We start from the raw sequence: 16,012 nt of genomic DNA, 5'->3' as shown, positions 1-16,012 counted from the left end.
CATACTATTATTTGAAGGTAGAATGTGGTAACAATTCACTAAAAACCAAAAAGTTATAACTGATAAGTCAACAAAGCAGATAAAATGAAACCATCTAAAATCCTGTAAATTATGCTCTCTGAACACAATGCAATTCAACTAGAATTCAATTACCAAAATACGTATTGGGCAAAATAACACTATCCAAAATACACTCTTAAACACAGAAACACATACACACACACTTCTTACATATAAAAAATAAAAAAAGACAATCCATTAGGAAAATGGACATAGGATATGAATGGGTAATTCATCAAATAGGAAACCAAGACGGCCGAATGAAGAAATTCTCAACTTCACTAGTAATCCCAGAAATGTAAAAAGAAATAAACAAACACATAAACACACACACACACACACAAACAATAGCATTTGATACCTAACGGATTGGCAGAAACTAAAAAAAAACAAAAAGAGAGAGAGAGAAAATACCAAGTGTTTACATGGTACAAACACACAGAAGACAACTTGTCAATATTTAATATTTAATAAGGTTAAAATATGCACACATCCTATGATCAGCAATTCCACTCCTGAAAAAAAATCACTAGGTATATACATGCAAGCACAATGAGACATGTATGACCAAATGCAGTACTGACACTTATAGCTAAAAACTGAGAAGAACCTAAATGCCCATCAACAGACTAAGAAATGTTCCTGCAAAGGATTACTATAGAGCAGTTAAAATAAACTAGGTCTATATTCATCAACATGAACCTCAAAAAGCAGACAAAAAGGTATATGTCAAAAGGATAACTACAGTATGAAATCCTTTATGTAAATTTTTGATTTATACAAACAATACTTTATATGGTTGTAGATATTAATATGTATGTTTTTCTTAATGCATATACATGCTTAAGAAGGATTCTTGCCTACTTTTTATGGTGGTTACTCTAGGAAAAAGAAATGAGATGAGAGGGCTTAAAGGAAAAATATACTTAATTCTCAAAAGTCAGATCTAAGACACGGCAGTGTTAACATGTATTAAAACTGAGGAATATGTCAGAGTCTCATATTGTTTTCTGTACTTTTCTGTATGCTGGAAATATTCATCAAGTTAAATAACAACAAAAAGTAAAATAAAAAATAATAATGTAAAAAAAGCTATAAAATCTATGATAGGAACTTTGCTTCTGAACTGGCTGTCTCTTCAGAGAGTAATAGAAAAGGACATGATCTAAAAGTAAGATAATCGTACTGCTGCAATTCTAAGACAAAAAGTCAAAAAAACCCCAAAGACTAATGTTGGCACATTAAAAGGTAGGAAGGAGGTTAATAGTTCTCACATTCAGTGTGTAATTATCTATTTTCAGTCTACCCCCCTATACCCCTTTAAGCATGCCTGTTGTACAACAGTCCAGAGAATCTCTCTTTTACCACTTGGTGGGGGTGGGGATAAAAAATTCTAGGTTTCTCCTATGGTAGAAAAGGGATAATCATTAGCTGGAAGGGATCAGGATTCCAACTACTTCTTAAACAAACTCTCAACCACCCAGCCTGTTTTCAGCCTTTACTTTATGAGGTATCTGATGCTCCCAATTCCAGAGCCTTTGCTCCACAATATAAACAGGGGTAGTTCTTAGCTTTCCCGCCACTGCTGGGTTACTATTCAATTTTCTCAGATCTGCTAATCTATTACCTTTCATCTATTTTCTGTCTAGCTTACAATATATTCCTGCCATTGTCTCTTCTCCCATTTTCTTTGACTCTCTAAAATCCATGTACTGCCATTTTCATAGTTACAAAAGGGAGCAAGGTAACGTCATATGTTCAATCTATAACAAAGAAGTCTCTGTGAAAATATTTACTTACTTGATTTAGTTTACCTACCTACACACACACACACACACACACACGCACACAGCAGAACCCTATCTTATTCACAGTCCTTAACACAATAGCTGGCACATAGCAGATGTTAACAAAAAACTATAGTTAAAACCATAGGAGAAATTCCCCCCACACTTGACACACCATGGGAGATACTCATTTTAGTTGACTCAACCTCACATACTCCTTTCTCCTACAGAAAGATTCCCATCCTATTTTCAGTGGGATCCATATCCAAGCTAAGTTAATCAGAATCTATCCAGAATTTTCTAAACTGAGGTTAGAAAGGAAAACCTCTTTTATTCTTTTACCAAAAAACATTAAATATAAATGAAGAGCTGCAGATGGCCACATTATCCACCATGTGATAAAAATCTATGAGAAAAAGAAAATCAGAGCTGTCCAAACAATATATGCACAAGATGCACTAAAGAAAACTCTCAACATTTAAGTCCCTGATCTCATTTACTTGTAGTAGTCCCCCAGAGAAGCCATGCCATGGTTCTAATCTTCTCAAGTTTTTCTTGCTCAGCTCTTCCTTTTCATATGTGTGAGCTACTCACTCCCTTACTGTCTCAATAAATACCCCCTTTATGTTTAGGTCAGGATAGGTATTTGCTTATGCTGAGGTATGTGTTGTTTATAATAGTTCAGAATTCCTAAAACATGCAATTTCACATTTTATATTTTTTACATTTATTTACATTTCATGTAGTGAAACAAGTTATACTGAGATACAGTACACATCTCTTACAATGCTCTTAATTAAGCCACAGACCACTGCTGCTACCAATGGACATTTGTTAAAAGGATTTTACGTAGAAAAAAATAATCTCTATTTTCTCCTCCAAATTTCATGTGTGAAGAGGAGAAGATATGACAAGGAAGATATTCATTAGAAGAAAGATAACCAATATAACTGTTTCCTATTAAAATAAAATTTTACTTCCTCATGATCTTTAACACTCAGCTTTTGTTAATATAAACTGGCCACTGCAAATAAGTTATATTATAAGGAATTTGTTCTGTCATTTACCTGAAAACGGGGAATCTGCAGAAGTGACACTTTGCAGATGTTTCTAGCCAATTAAAAAAGGATGAATTAGTGACACAACCCTATTATTTTTAACCATTTCTAGGTCTTTTTCATTGCATTAAAAAATCACCATTTAAAACAAGTTTTAAGTTCAGCTACCACTTACTGCTTCCAGCTGTTTCTTCTTTTGCACTAGTAACTCCAACATGAGGTTGACATTTGCCAAATCGAGGTTATCTTGGTCAGTTCCCAACAAATCTTGAAATATTTGCCACCTATGGCCATTCTAAAAATGAAGAAAAGAAGAAACACAATAACTTCCTAAGAATATTGTTTCAGAGACTCTAAAACAAATGTTTAACTGCTAGAACTTTCCAACGTGGTTATTAACATAGATATCAAAAATGTATTACAATGTTCCAACCTACTCCTTCCCAGCTAGTGGCTCCCCATTGCCTTCTACTCATAATTTAAACACTTTTTCTCGTTTAGATAAATTTAAGTAACAGATATGAGGCACATTCAAGATAAGTCAAAATCTCTAAAGTTAATTTTCCTTCAAAATAAGTGACTGCATATTAATTACTAGTCTAGCCATTTTTACAAATTTTCATTTGGTAAAGAATTTAAGCTCACTTGCCTCAATAATTTGGGGTTAATTTTTTTAAATTGAAAATCTTTAAACAGTTTTTTCAAAATACCTAAAATTTTTTTCATCTGCCTTATAATCCTTCAAATGCCATGTATTACAAGCTAACTCTGTCTCAATACGATCCCACCAGACCTTTCAAAAGATAGTTACTCTAGTAAAGTATTATAGACAATGCAATTAAGAATGTTATTTCTTTGAAAAGAATGATCTTAAACAAATCTCCTTTAAGAAAAATCTATAATATACTAAGTATTAACATCTAATTAATATTAAATCAGTAAAAACAAAATGAAATTTATTTAAAGTAGTAATAAGAGTTGAAACATACGGTGCTACTCACTGAGTGGTCCAATTTGAACCTCTTTTCCTCAAATCTTTGCTTCTGTTTGAGAATGAGCTCATTCACTGAAAGCAGAAATAAAACAAAAAGCACACATAATTTGTATTTTTGTTAAATGTATTGTCTTATCATTCTGTTTAGATGGATTCTATTTTAACTTTAAGAAAGTCCTAAAATTAAAAAAATGCTAAACAGAAAATGTTAGCCTTACATTTTATCTCAAATTAGAAAAGTTTTGCTGCAGCTACTACTACTACTATTACTACAGAAGAATTCTTTAGGGCCGGCCCGGTGGCGCACTGCTACAGTGCGCTGCTTGGGAGTGTGGCAGCGCTCCCGCCGAGGGTTCGGATCCCACATACAGACCGGTTCCCGCTCACTGGCTGAGCGAGGTGCGGGCGCAGCACCGAGGGTTGCGATCCCGTTGCCGGTCCAGTCCGGTACGGGCGCGACACTGAGGGTTGCGATCCGTTGCCGGACACGAAAAAAGACAAAAAAAAGGAAGAATTCTTTAGAATATGTACTTTCTCTTACATGTTTGCAATGATAACACTATTGGTACGTGGGAAAGAGACATGTCTTCACTGTGTGAGACCGTCCCGTGCCCCACATGGTAACCGGCATAGGTAACTGAGTAACTACTATGAGATAAGCACTAATGATTTTTATTTGTTCTTCTTTTTTGTTTGTAACTTCTCTATAAATACCACGGAAGATACTATCATTTACCTATCCAAAATCCATCCTACCCTTTTTCTTGATAACATGATTTTTTTTTCCATGTGTCAGACTGCAATATAACTTTCAGAAAGGCTAGATCCTTCTCCAAACCCACACTATGATTGTTGATTAACCTAAACCAATCTAGCCATTCATACCCTTGCCAGTGATTGATGAGGGGTTAAGTATGCAACCCACTTTTGACCAATGATAGGTGTGCTGTCTTTCAGAAAGAAAAAGAGAAAAACAAGTTCTTTCCCTGCCTTCATGAGGGAATGATATCTGGAACTGCTTAGAGCCATCTTGCCATCTTGAGAGCAACTAGCCAAAGGACCAAGGCATATGCTGGGAATGAAAGAAAAGAAAGATGAAAAGAACTTGATGATATCACTGAACCACTGAATTAACTAGCTCTGGAAAATCTTTTCCTGTGAATCTACACATCTTCTGTAATGTTTACGTCATTTTTAATTGTATTTCTCTGCTTTTTGTTGTTTTGTTTTGTTTTTATAGCCAGCACATACTAAGTGATACAAAAAACTGATAAAGAAAAGGGACATTAAGTACTAGGCTAGGTAGGCACTAAACTTTGTAGACATTATCTTAGAGGTTATTTTCCCTACTTAGAGATAAGGAAATATGAGGACAGAAAGCTTAAGTTACTTATTCACAGTGACATTTAGAACAAGACAGAATTGGGGTACTAATGATAATTTCCACTATAATATTTGTCTAGTAATTTCCACTATACCACAATGCAACCATAAATAGTTTTGAAAAAACACTATTCCAAGACCTCAAGCAAGTCAGACAAGCAAGATACATATGATGCAGTAGTTGTAACATAATGTGATAATCAGTACTATCTCTAAAACAGATTTAGAAAGTACACAGGCCAGGGATCAATCAAAATGTTAACAAGGAGGTTTCACACAAGAAGATGAGATTAGAATCTTGTCACCTCCACAAGAAGGTGACATTAGAATTGGGCTATAAGAGGCACAAAGGGACTCATATAGCAGAAAGAGGAACAGAAAAGAACTGAGAGAGAGAGTGAGTGTGTGTGTGTGTGTGTGTGTGTGTGTGTGTGTGTGTGTGTGTGTAGCAAAGTCATAAAACTACAGGAGATAAGATGATTTAAAATCGATATAGCTGAAACACAGGGTCAGAGTGATTTTTTGAATGATTAATAGGGGCTAAGAACTAAGGCTGAAGATGTAGGCAGATCGGAGCCTGGTCTGTAAGAGCCTGAACAGCCTGAACTATATGTTCCTCACTAACAAAGTTATTATTGTAATCCAAAGAAGATAAAGGAGAGAGCTTGAAATAATGCAGTGGGAATAAAGAGGAGTAAGTGAAAAAGAGTTTAATGTTTCAGTTACAGATTTAAGCATTTGAATGAGAACTGTAACTATCAAATAACTGTAATACTTTATATGCATATACCACATCCATTTTACCAAGGAATCTCATATACCATTGTATTTGATTCTCACCAACAATACAGAGAACAATCAAGGTTTTAAAGGCTACAAAATTGGGCCGGCCCATGGCTCATTCGGGAGAGTGCGGTGCTGATAACACCAAGGCCCCGGGTTCGGATCCCATATAGGGGTGGCCGGTTAACTCGCTGGCTGAGCGTGCTGCTGACAACACCAAGTCAAGGGTTAAGATCCCCTTACTGGTCATCTTTTAAAAAATAAATAAATAAATAAAAATAAAAAATAAAGGCTACAAAATTAAATTGCAAAACTTATATATAAAGACATTTAAATTTACCAAACTAAAGTTTTTATTACTGTATCAGATTCTTCACTTAGCTACCTGAAAAAATGCTTATTTTATCTCCTTTAAAATCTGTATCCTATGATGAACAGTGGTTACCCCTAGGGAATAAAAGTTATTTTTGTTTTTTTTTTTAAAGTATACTTTGCTTACATTGTTTCTTCATCAGAGTATTTTATTACTTTTGTACTTTAAATGTTTAACAACCAAAGAAAAACCACCCAACATCATCTCTTAAAATTCAAGGTATGGACTCAACATTCAAATATCAAAACATCGAAGTCATCAAAATCACATACGTATAAGGAAAATCCTTTCAAAACTATGCCATAGGGCCGGCCCGGTGGCGCACTGCTACAGTGCACCGCTTGGGAGCGCGGCGGCGCTCCCACCGAGGGTTCGGATCCCACATACAGACCGGCTGCTCACTGGCTGAGCGAGGTGCGGGTGCAACACCGAGGGTTGCGATCCCGTTGCAGGTCCCGGTCCGGTACGGGCACGACACTGAGGGTTGCGATCCGTTGCCGGTCACGAAAAAAGGCAAAAGAAAAAAAAAAAAAACTATGCCATAACTCATAAGAAAAGCAAAATGCTGAATTCCATTCTGTAATCTACAAATTTAAAATTTAAAAGCAATGTTTTGCTATCAGAAAAACACACCAACTAACTTCCTTTTTATACCACAGACTGAAGCATTTGATGACTCAATCTCTTGTCTTATTCACCAATGTACAGTCCCTGCACACAGTAGGCACTCAGTGTTTGCTGAATAAATAAATTAAACCTTGATGACATGTTCTCGGATTTCAAATCTGACATGCCACTTTTTAGCTAACACTTTCATATTTCTAATCAAGATAAGCATTTACTTGAAACTATAATCAGTTCCCAGAATTGAAATTTAAACCTGAAGAATGGCTTATACATTTGTGAATATAAATTAAATTAAAACTTTATAATATACATAGTACTAAAAACAAACATTTCTTAGTACTAAGAAAACACATTTCTGCAGGATAATAGAGAAAAACATAGATTCTTGAGCCAGACTATGTAAGACCAAATCCCAATTCCACCACTTACCAGCTGTATAACTTTAAACAAGTTACTCAACCTGTTTGTGTTTGTGCCTTAGTTTACTCACCTGAGGAATGAGGATGATAACAGAAGTACCCACCTCATAGGACTGCCATGAGGATTAAATGAGTTCATGTACATAAAGCACTTAATATAGTGCTTGGTGGGCCAGTTAGCTCAGCTGATTAGAGCATGGTGCTAATATCACCAAGGTTCAGGGTTTGATCCCTGTACTGGCTGGCCATCAAAAAAAGGCAGTGCCTTTAAGCAGTAAAGACTTTATATGTGTTAGCTACTTTTTTTTTTAAACTTTGCATGCATGTTGTCCTTTACATTAATGAGTAAGAGGATCATTCGTTAGAGAAAAAAGTATGAAAATTCAATTTACAAATTTTATATATACACAGAGAGAGCTAGAGAAAGACAGCTCAAATGAGAGAGGAGGATGTGGGAGGAAAAGCTACAGAGCAAACCTTGGCAGGAGTGGAGGAGAACACCTGCTGTGTGTGTATTGGGGGGCGGGGGGAGCTTCCCACCTCAACCCTGAATGAGCCCTTTCAGGATCAGAAGAGAGGAGAGCCCTCAAGACCAAGGGAGATGGAGAGGAGCAGAAAGTGTGTGCACTGGAGGAGAGGACGGAAGAAATGGGAGAATGAGAAAAAATGGTGTGGAAGGTGGAAGAAGAGATGCAGGGAAAAGAAATCAGAAGGAGGAACTGTAACGGAGTGCTTACAATAGGAAAGGAAAAATCAAACTGTCTTGATGAAAAAGTCCCAACTCTAATGACCAGAATTCTAACCAAACCCATCTTGAGTGTTTAGCTTCCAACTCTTTCCTCTCACCAAAATTAAAGATAGGGCCTGATTTGATAAATAAGAAGGCATTAAAAAAAATTTTTTTGGACAATAAGTCAGTAAGTGTTTTTTAGCATGTAATTGAAAAAGAGGTTAAAGAATTCAGTGATATTGCTTTAACAACACTCCTTCAATCCCCATCAACTTTTTATGTAAACAAGGTTTCTCAAAACTTACTTTTAAAAACAAAAAATACAAATGAAACTAAGTCCTTGTTTTAGTAATAATCATCAATGGCACTTGAACAAATTGGGGAGAAAGGCACCACGCACCTCAGTAAGCAGCTCATTCACTATAAAAATTAATGTCTAATACTTTATACAATTTGTAATATTTGTTTGTTTGATCAATTACATACTAAAAATAATTAAACAGCAACCCAGAAACAATATTTAAGACTTCTTAAAATTTAATAGAAAATTACATTCAAAAGAAACTTTTAAGTCTGTAATTTCTATTTATATACATTTCTGTTACAGGAAAATATTACAGGTAGATCAATAAGGATTTCAAGCGAGAAAATACATTATATAAGGATAAAATTATGTGGATGATATGGAATTTAAGTAGAAGTTCACAGAGAAAATAAATAAAATTTCTCATCATTAATAAAAAGCTTATTTATGTATTTTGAAACCAATGATGTTAAGTAACAAATTATATTTAGATTCCACAGAATACATTTTAAAAGATAAAACAGTTTTGTTTTAAAATAAGTATATTTATAATATTTTAGAAATTATATTCTTTATAATCACTTAAACTTATGATGAAAAATGTTGAATGTTAATCTTAAAAATGTGTGAGGAGGTACATATTTTTCAGATTTTTTTGTATGGGTTATACAAGCAAAAAGGTTTATAGATCACTGCTACAGAAATTGTGTGACTCAGCCCTCTACCAATGACTTAGGTAAATGTACAGCATTAAAAGTGAAAGGTCCTAACCTATCAATAAAAAAGATGCAAGATTGCTGAGAATACCTCAGAATTATGTAACATATGCTTAGTTACTTTACCATGGTCAAGAGGAAATTTAAAATCATTTTAAAAGGCCCAAGGTCTTAACCCAACTAAGAATTGCAGGCACTATGCTAATCATGTAATCTCAAGCTGAAGCAATGGAAATAAATTAGAATTGAGTTTTTTCATACAGAATGGGAAAAAAAGTGGTATTCTACTTTCAGGAAGACATAGATCAACAAATCTCAGTGGCATTCTTCTGACTGCACAGGAGACACAGTTCCTATCTACCTATGCAGGAACCTAAGGATTTGAACATTATTGTACAAAAGACTGCAAAGGGTGATGGGCAAAAGAAAGATATATAGCAGGATAAAATGCTACCTCCAAGGCTGACATATACAGTCACATTAGGAGCTGCACTATAATTAAAAGACATCAAATACTGGCATAAAACACTTACATCCAATTACCTAAAACAAAAATTTCTTGTCCATAGAAAGAAAAGGTTAAAACTAGATCACTGCCAAAATAATTTCCAGTTTAAAATATCAGTAATTGTGACTTCACTATTCACTGAATACATGTTTGAGAATACATAAATGTAATAAATCCCTTTCCAACTTAAACAGTACTAAATTTTTATTTTCCTTCCATACTAGTATACCGTACTCCTCTCACGAGAAACTCACATAAGAGAATTTCAAACCTTTGGAGTCACTAAGGAATGTTGCCTGAAAATTTTAGTAAATACCAAAATCTTCAGAACATCAGAATCCTTTCTGTGTTTGACCACAGAAGTAGTTTTCCAAACTTCTAACAACAGAGAGAGAGGAGTGATCCTAGATACCACAGGCCACCATCAGTCCATATTTGTAAGACGAGGGACAAAGGATTCTGCTTTGCAGAAATGGGTTTCTCTTTTGCTTAACCTAGACCACGGAGTCTAGTACTGCTGAGTACCATACCACTCAATATTTCTCTCTTGGTTCTTTCCCTAAGTTCCTTCTCTAAGTTTGCCGTAAGACTTCATCTACTCAGAAAAATTTGTCATTCCAGCAGAAAATCTTCAAAATATTTCCTTCAGGGTTCCTTTCTGCTGTGCTATCATTCAGTGATTTACTTTCATGAAGACACTGGATTGCAGTGAAAAGTGACATAGAAAAAAAGGATTGTAGCTAATGCAATTTTAAAGCAGACATAAAAAGGAAACCCACAGCTGAAAAAGTTCAAATTCATGATTTCTTATAAACCACCATTTGAGCTAAGCAAAATTAAACTGCAACTGAAGCCCTGGCAGGTCAGAATCTAATACACAATTAGTCACCATATACTAACTCTGAGCAATGTCAACTCTTTAGAATGAAGAATTAACCTTTTTATAAACACCCAATAGTGGCCTACTTCATGCCTACCCATATCTGAAAATTAATTTTTGGCTTATTATTCATTCCCAAAACATTCAGACTGAAGGTTTCCCACAATATTTTAGGCTATTCAACCTGTAGAATTTTTTCAATATTCACAATTAGCCACTGACTGGATATTATTCCCAATCATTTACCATTTAACACTTAAGGGTTCCCTATTCATGTCTCCTCCAGTTCTTACCATTCTTCTCTCAAGTCCTACATCCATGCCTGCCTTCCCAGTTCTTGCTTTCTGATTGCTGCCCCAGTTCACAGACTATCTTCCCCTACCTAGGAATCTTTATACCCAAGTTTTCCCCCCCTTCTCTTCAACATTCACTAAACATAGGCTCCTCTTCCTCATTAATCCTTTCCTGGATTACACCTCAGAAGTAGCAGGAATGCACAATACTGCATTAAGAGACATAAAGGTGTTCTAGACCTCTGGTATTCTCCTTAAGCCTCATATCCTGTCCAGCCATCAACATAAGAATCTAAGAGTTGTGTTCAGTTGTTTTTAAAATGAAAGTTAAAAGTAATACAATATGGTACTAACAATGTATAGAATCTATGTCACACCCAAGGAAAGGAAAGCACCCTGGTGAGCAGCAGAGAAGAGGCTTGCTTACCTCTAAGCTAGGTTTTCTGACTAAATTAGTGCTAGTACACACGTTAATGGATGGAATATTTTTGAAAATTAAAAATTATCCCAAAAACTTACCCAAGAAATTAGGATATAGATGGTCAATATTGTCCACAACATAGTTACACTTGGGGCATCTATTATTGTCCTCCAAACTCTGATGAATACACTTGTAGCTATTGGCAGGGAAAAAATAAAACAGGATTAATCAATGAAAAAGTAATAAACTGGTCACAAATACCTGTTAGTCTTCTATTTCTCATTTTCAACATAAATAATCTAACAATTAAATTTATTTCAGCTTGTATTTTTACATCATAAAAAGATACATAGGACATCTGTTGAACCAATAGTATACAAAAGTGATTTCAAAATAAACTTGAATAACAAGCCTACTGGATAGAAAATTTTGTAAACATACTAAATTTTACGTTTCTGCAATTTAAATACATAACAACAACACGAGAAAAACAAAAGCTTGTGGTTTATTTAAGCAAACAGACTATCAGTTTTCTTGGAGTCCTGATATCCTTAATACACAAAGAGCTCATTAAAAAAAAATAAAATAAAATAAAAAACGAGAAAACTTAACCAAAGACAAAAATCAGTCAATAAGCATGAGTAAATCACCACCTTCACTACTAACAAAAAAAAAACCTAAACACTAGGAAATTGACTAAATATATTTGTAAATATAAACCCAATGCAATGCTAAAGAACCAATAAATATCATATTGTAATATGTATGCCATGAAAAACAATCTATTAATAGTTTCACTAGAGAAATATGATTACAGGAAATTTTTCCTTTCTTACATTTTATATATACATCTGTAATGTTGTACCTTTTACAATTGTGTGTTACCTTATAATAAAAAACTCTTTAAATACTATTTAACCAAATTGCAGAAAAATATCAAACTGACATGAGAAAAAAATCACTATATCACTATATTGCTGAATAAAAATTACTATCTATATTGTGGATACAATATAATCCCTTCTGTTCACTATATCACTATATTGCTGAATAAAAATTACTATCTATATTGTGGATACAATATAATCCCCTTTCTGTTAAAAAAAATGTATATGTGTACATTTAAAATAAACTAAAAAAGACATTCACCACAAAGTTAACAGTATTTATCTCTGGATCATATAATTATGGGAAAGGTTTTCTTTGTAGATGTCTTTAATTCAAGTTTCTATAGTAAATATGCATTACTTCTAACAAACAGAAAAAAAAAATTTTCCTAAGAAATTAGAGGATGATTTATAAAGATCATTCCTAAAAAGAAAGTACCTCTTTTATTCTATGTCCAAATTACTAAAAGTTTACTTCAACTTTATAAACTGAAGCTAAATTTTACATCTACCTACTCCCCTCCACCCTATCAAAAGAAAAAGAAAAAACCCTACACCCATCAGGTTTTCCTACTCTCGTTTTCAACTACTTTCTCATCTCACATTTGTTACTTTCAAGACAAGTTTTAAAAAGGGGGGGGGAGGGAAGGTATGGAGAATAACAGTAACAGTGGTCTTTGACACAGCACAGGGACCTAAAGATTAAAGTAAATCCCTAATACATAACAGATACCCAAATATCTGTTGAACAAATGACTTACACAGCATTCCAGAAACAATATCATCACCTCTATTAACTATGACAAGGCTAGGATTACCATATCATCAGAAGATATGCTCCATTTATATCTAACTAAAAATGTCCTACATAAAAATTTCAATGAAGGAAATAATATACTAAATGTTTTTGTTTTCATTTCTATTACAAGGCAGAAGCATAACATAAATATGCAAATACAACAGACTAAAAATTCCAACACGGAGAAATTTATAGTCTGTTTAGGGGAAAAGGAAATGAGTTAACATTACATGACAAGATTTAACCCTTTAAAAAAAAATCATCAAGTTCAAATAAAGCAAGTCATGAAGGAGAGAATCTGGGGAGGTTATTAAATATGAGAGATGGGTTGACAGATAAGCAGAAAGAGGACATTCTGGGTTTTAGCAAATAGCTTTTGTTAAAAAAAAAGGTAATTTATTTAAATGAACAAATAGTATAACAAAATGAGTAAATAATATGACAACAAGCTAAGTCAGAGAAAGAGTCTATCAATACATAAAAAACTATTCTAGAATCTAGTAGAGCATCTGTGATGGTTAATTCTAGGTGTCAATTTGGTTAGATTATGGAATGCCAAGAAACCTGGTAAAGCTGTCTTTTTAGGTGTGTACATGAGGATGTTTCCATTAGATATTAGCATGAGAGCCTAATGGACTGGGGGAGAAAGATCCACCCTCAATATAGGTGGGAACGATCCAGTCCTTTGGGAGCCCGGAGAGAACAAAAACAAACAAAAAAAAAAATGCAAAGGGCTCTCTCTGTTGTGGAATATATTATAAAGCATATGTACTTCACAAGGCCTGGTTTTCCAAAGCCTTACATTTTCAAATATTGACCTTGCAAGGACAGGGAATTTTTCCCAGGCTATTGAGTCTCTGTTGCAAGATAAGAATTGGGGCACGGCAAGGTTGCTGGCTCAAAGACAGATTAATTACTGATTGATATTTAAGTTGCTGGAAAACTGCTAAAGGCAGAGGGAATGTTTGCTAAGACCAAGCTTTTGTTGATAGCCTTACTGGAAAGTCATCTGGCTTGTTTCACTGAAAGTTACCAGCCTATATTGTTAAACTATAACCCCACCTATGTTCTTCTGTAACTTCCTGGTCTGGAAAATAAATGCAGGAAGAGAACCCCAATTTGGAGTTTATTTCCCGAGGAAGGGATCCCTCTCGCTGGAGGGTTCCAGGGAAGTTAACCACTTTGGGGTCTCTCACTGCTCAGAAGAGATGGGCTTTGAGTAATCCTTTGCATTTCTGTCACCCAGGGGAAGAGGGGTGACAAATCCATGGGGGGCAAAGCAACACAAAGCAACAATCTGTCCACGGGAGCTGGGATTCACTCTTCTGTACATGTACATCAGGGCTTGAGACTCTTCAGCTTTTGGGTTCCAAGATTTACACCAAAGACACTACTGGCTGTCCTGGTTTTGACACCTTTGGACTTGGACTGAGCCATGCTAACAGCATCCAGTTTGCAGATGGCCTATCTTGGGACTTCCCTTTGCAATCGTGTAAGCTAATTCCCTTAATAAAGCCCTTCTAATATATAACATATTCTATTGATTTAGTCCCTCTGGAGAACCCTAATAGAGCATCCTCCTTTCCTTTCTTAAGCATCCTAATCATATCCCATTTCAACAAGCTTACTACCACACTATCCCTCCCAGAAGAAAACACAGTCTGGGACACAGCCAGAAGGAACTGTCCTCAGCAACTAAAGTTTGAGTGACTTTTCTGCCATGTATCTGATAATATCTTTTTATTATAAAATTGAAATGTATCAAATTACATACCACTGTATAAAACTTAAGTGACAACAAGATGCATCAAGTTTATCTTATAGCATCTACTACCTCACTTCCACCCCAGAATAGACATGCCCCAGTTAGAGAAACAGTCACTATGTTATCTTGCAGTTATCTCTGTATGTGCCAGTCAGCTCCTCTTCTATTTGCTCATTAAAAGCAGGGATTTGTTCTACTCATCTTTGTACTCTTATATCTAGCATAATATCCTGTTAAAGAGTTGGAACTCAATAAATGCTGAATGCATAAAGGAATAGATATAATCAAGAAACCAACATACTTCTCCTACCTTCTGGGTCATATAAAACACTAATAGAAATTCTTAATATTTCTTACCCCAGTAACTCTAATTCATTCTCATTTGCCCAACCTACTTGACCATCACCAGTTCAGGTACAACACTTTGGATGCCAAGAGAAGGATTAGCACCTAGACCAGTGATCCAAAATAGGTGGGCATTAATAGGTAAAAGTGATACATGTCTTATGTCCACCTGAGTTTTCAAACTACTCATGCTGCAACTCTTAAAAAGAATTATGTACTACCACATTGTGCTGACATAAATAGGTGGCTACTTCCTCTTTTAAGTATATATCTGATAATAATGGATATTTCTCTATACATGTATATGGTTATCTAGCTCTTTTATTGTGCATATACCTTCCTACAAAGTACAAATATATTTTTCTATCTGTATAAACAGGAATGAGTAGATATAGAAAACTGAGTACTCAGAAAATTCTAGAAAAAGAAGGAATTATAACAATAAGGACAAATCACTACCAGTAACATACAATAATCAGGTATAAAGAAATGAGTTCTCAAGTGGAAATGAATAAAATGAGAGAAGTTCCTGCTCCAACCTGTTACTAATAAAGACTTATTTATATGTGGGATGAGGGATAAACAGTTGATATGGTCCAATTTGATTTAGTGCTAATAATTTGGACGGAGCTCTGAAGGATATATTGCTTGGCTCCAGCTTACCAGCCAGGATTCAAGTTAGAAGAGAAATGACACAACAAGCTGTTAATTACTGAAGTTCCATAGGCCTCACATGTTAGAATAGGATAAATACTTATGAACTTTTGCTTTAAATAAAACTGCAAAGAAGCTTCACAGTACAGCAAGCCTAACATTAAGACTGTCAACTTCCGGGCCGGCCCAGTGGTGCACTGCTACAGTGCGCCGCTTGGGAGTGTGG

The 16,012-nt window shown here is 34.9% G+C and overlaps 1 protein-coding gene across 1 annotated transcript in view; it reads right to left on the bottom strand.

The window, feature by feature from the left end:
• RFWD2 (ring finger and WD repeat domain 2, E3 ubiquitin protein ligase) overlaps nucleotides 1-16,012 on the bottom strand; it is a 227,116-nt gene that overhangs the window by 158,130 nt on the left and 52,974 nt on the right. The window contains exons 4-6 of the mRNA XM_008582996.1: nucleotides 11,435-11,532; nucleotides 3,895-3,971; nucleotides 3,081-3,200 (exon numbers count right to left, since the gene is read on the bottom strand). Of these exons, the coding sequence (XP_008581218.1) occupies nucleotides 3,081-3,200; nucleotides 3,895-3,971; nucleotides 11,435-11,532 (295 nt within the window). The remainder of the gene's footprint in view (nucleotides 1-3,080; nucleotides 3,201-3,894; nucleotides 3,972-11,434; nucleotides 11,533-16,012) is intronic.

The sequence above is a fragment of the Galeopterus variegatus genome, unplaced genomic scaffold, assembly GCF_000696425.1.
Source record: "Galeopterus variegatus unplaced genomic scaffold, G_variegatus-3.0.2 Scaffold2789, whole genome shotgun sequence".
Lineage (NCBI taxonomy): Eukaryota > Metazoa > Chordata > Mammalia > Dermoptera > Cynocephalidae > Galeopterus > Galeopterus variegatus.
Note: the sequence above shows the minus strand (reverse complement) of the source record. Positions and strands in the feature narration are given on the sequence as shown.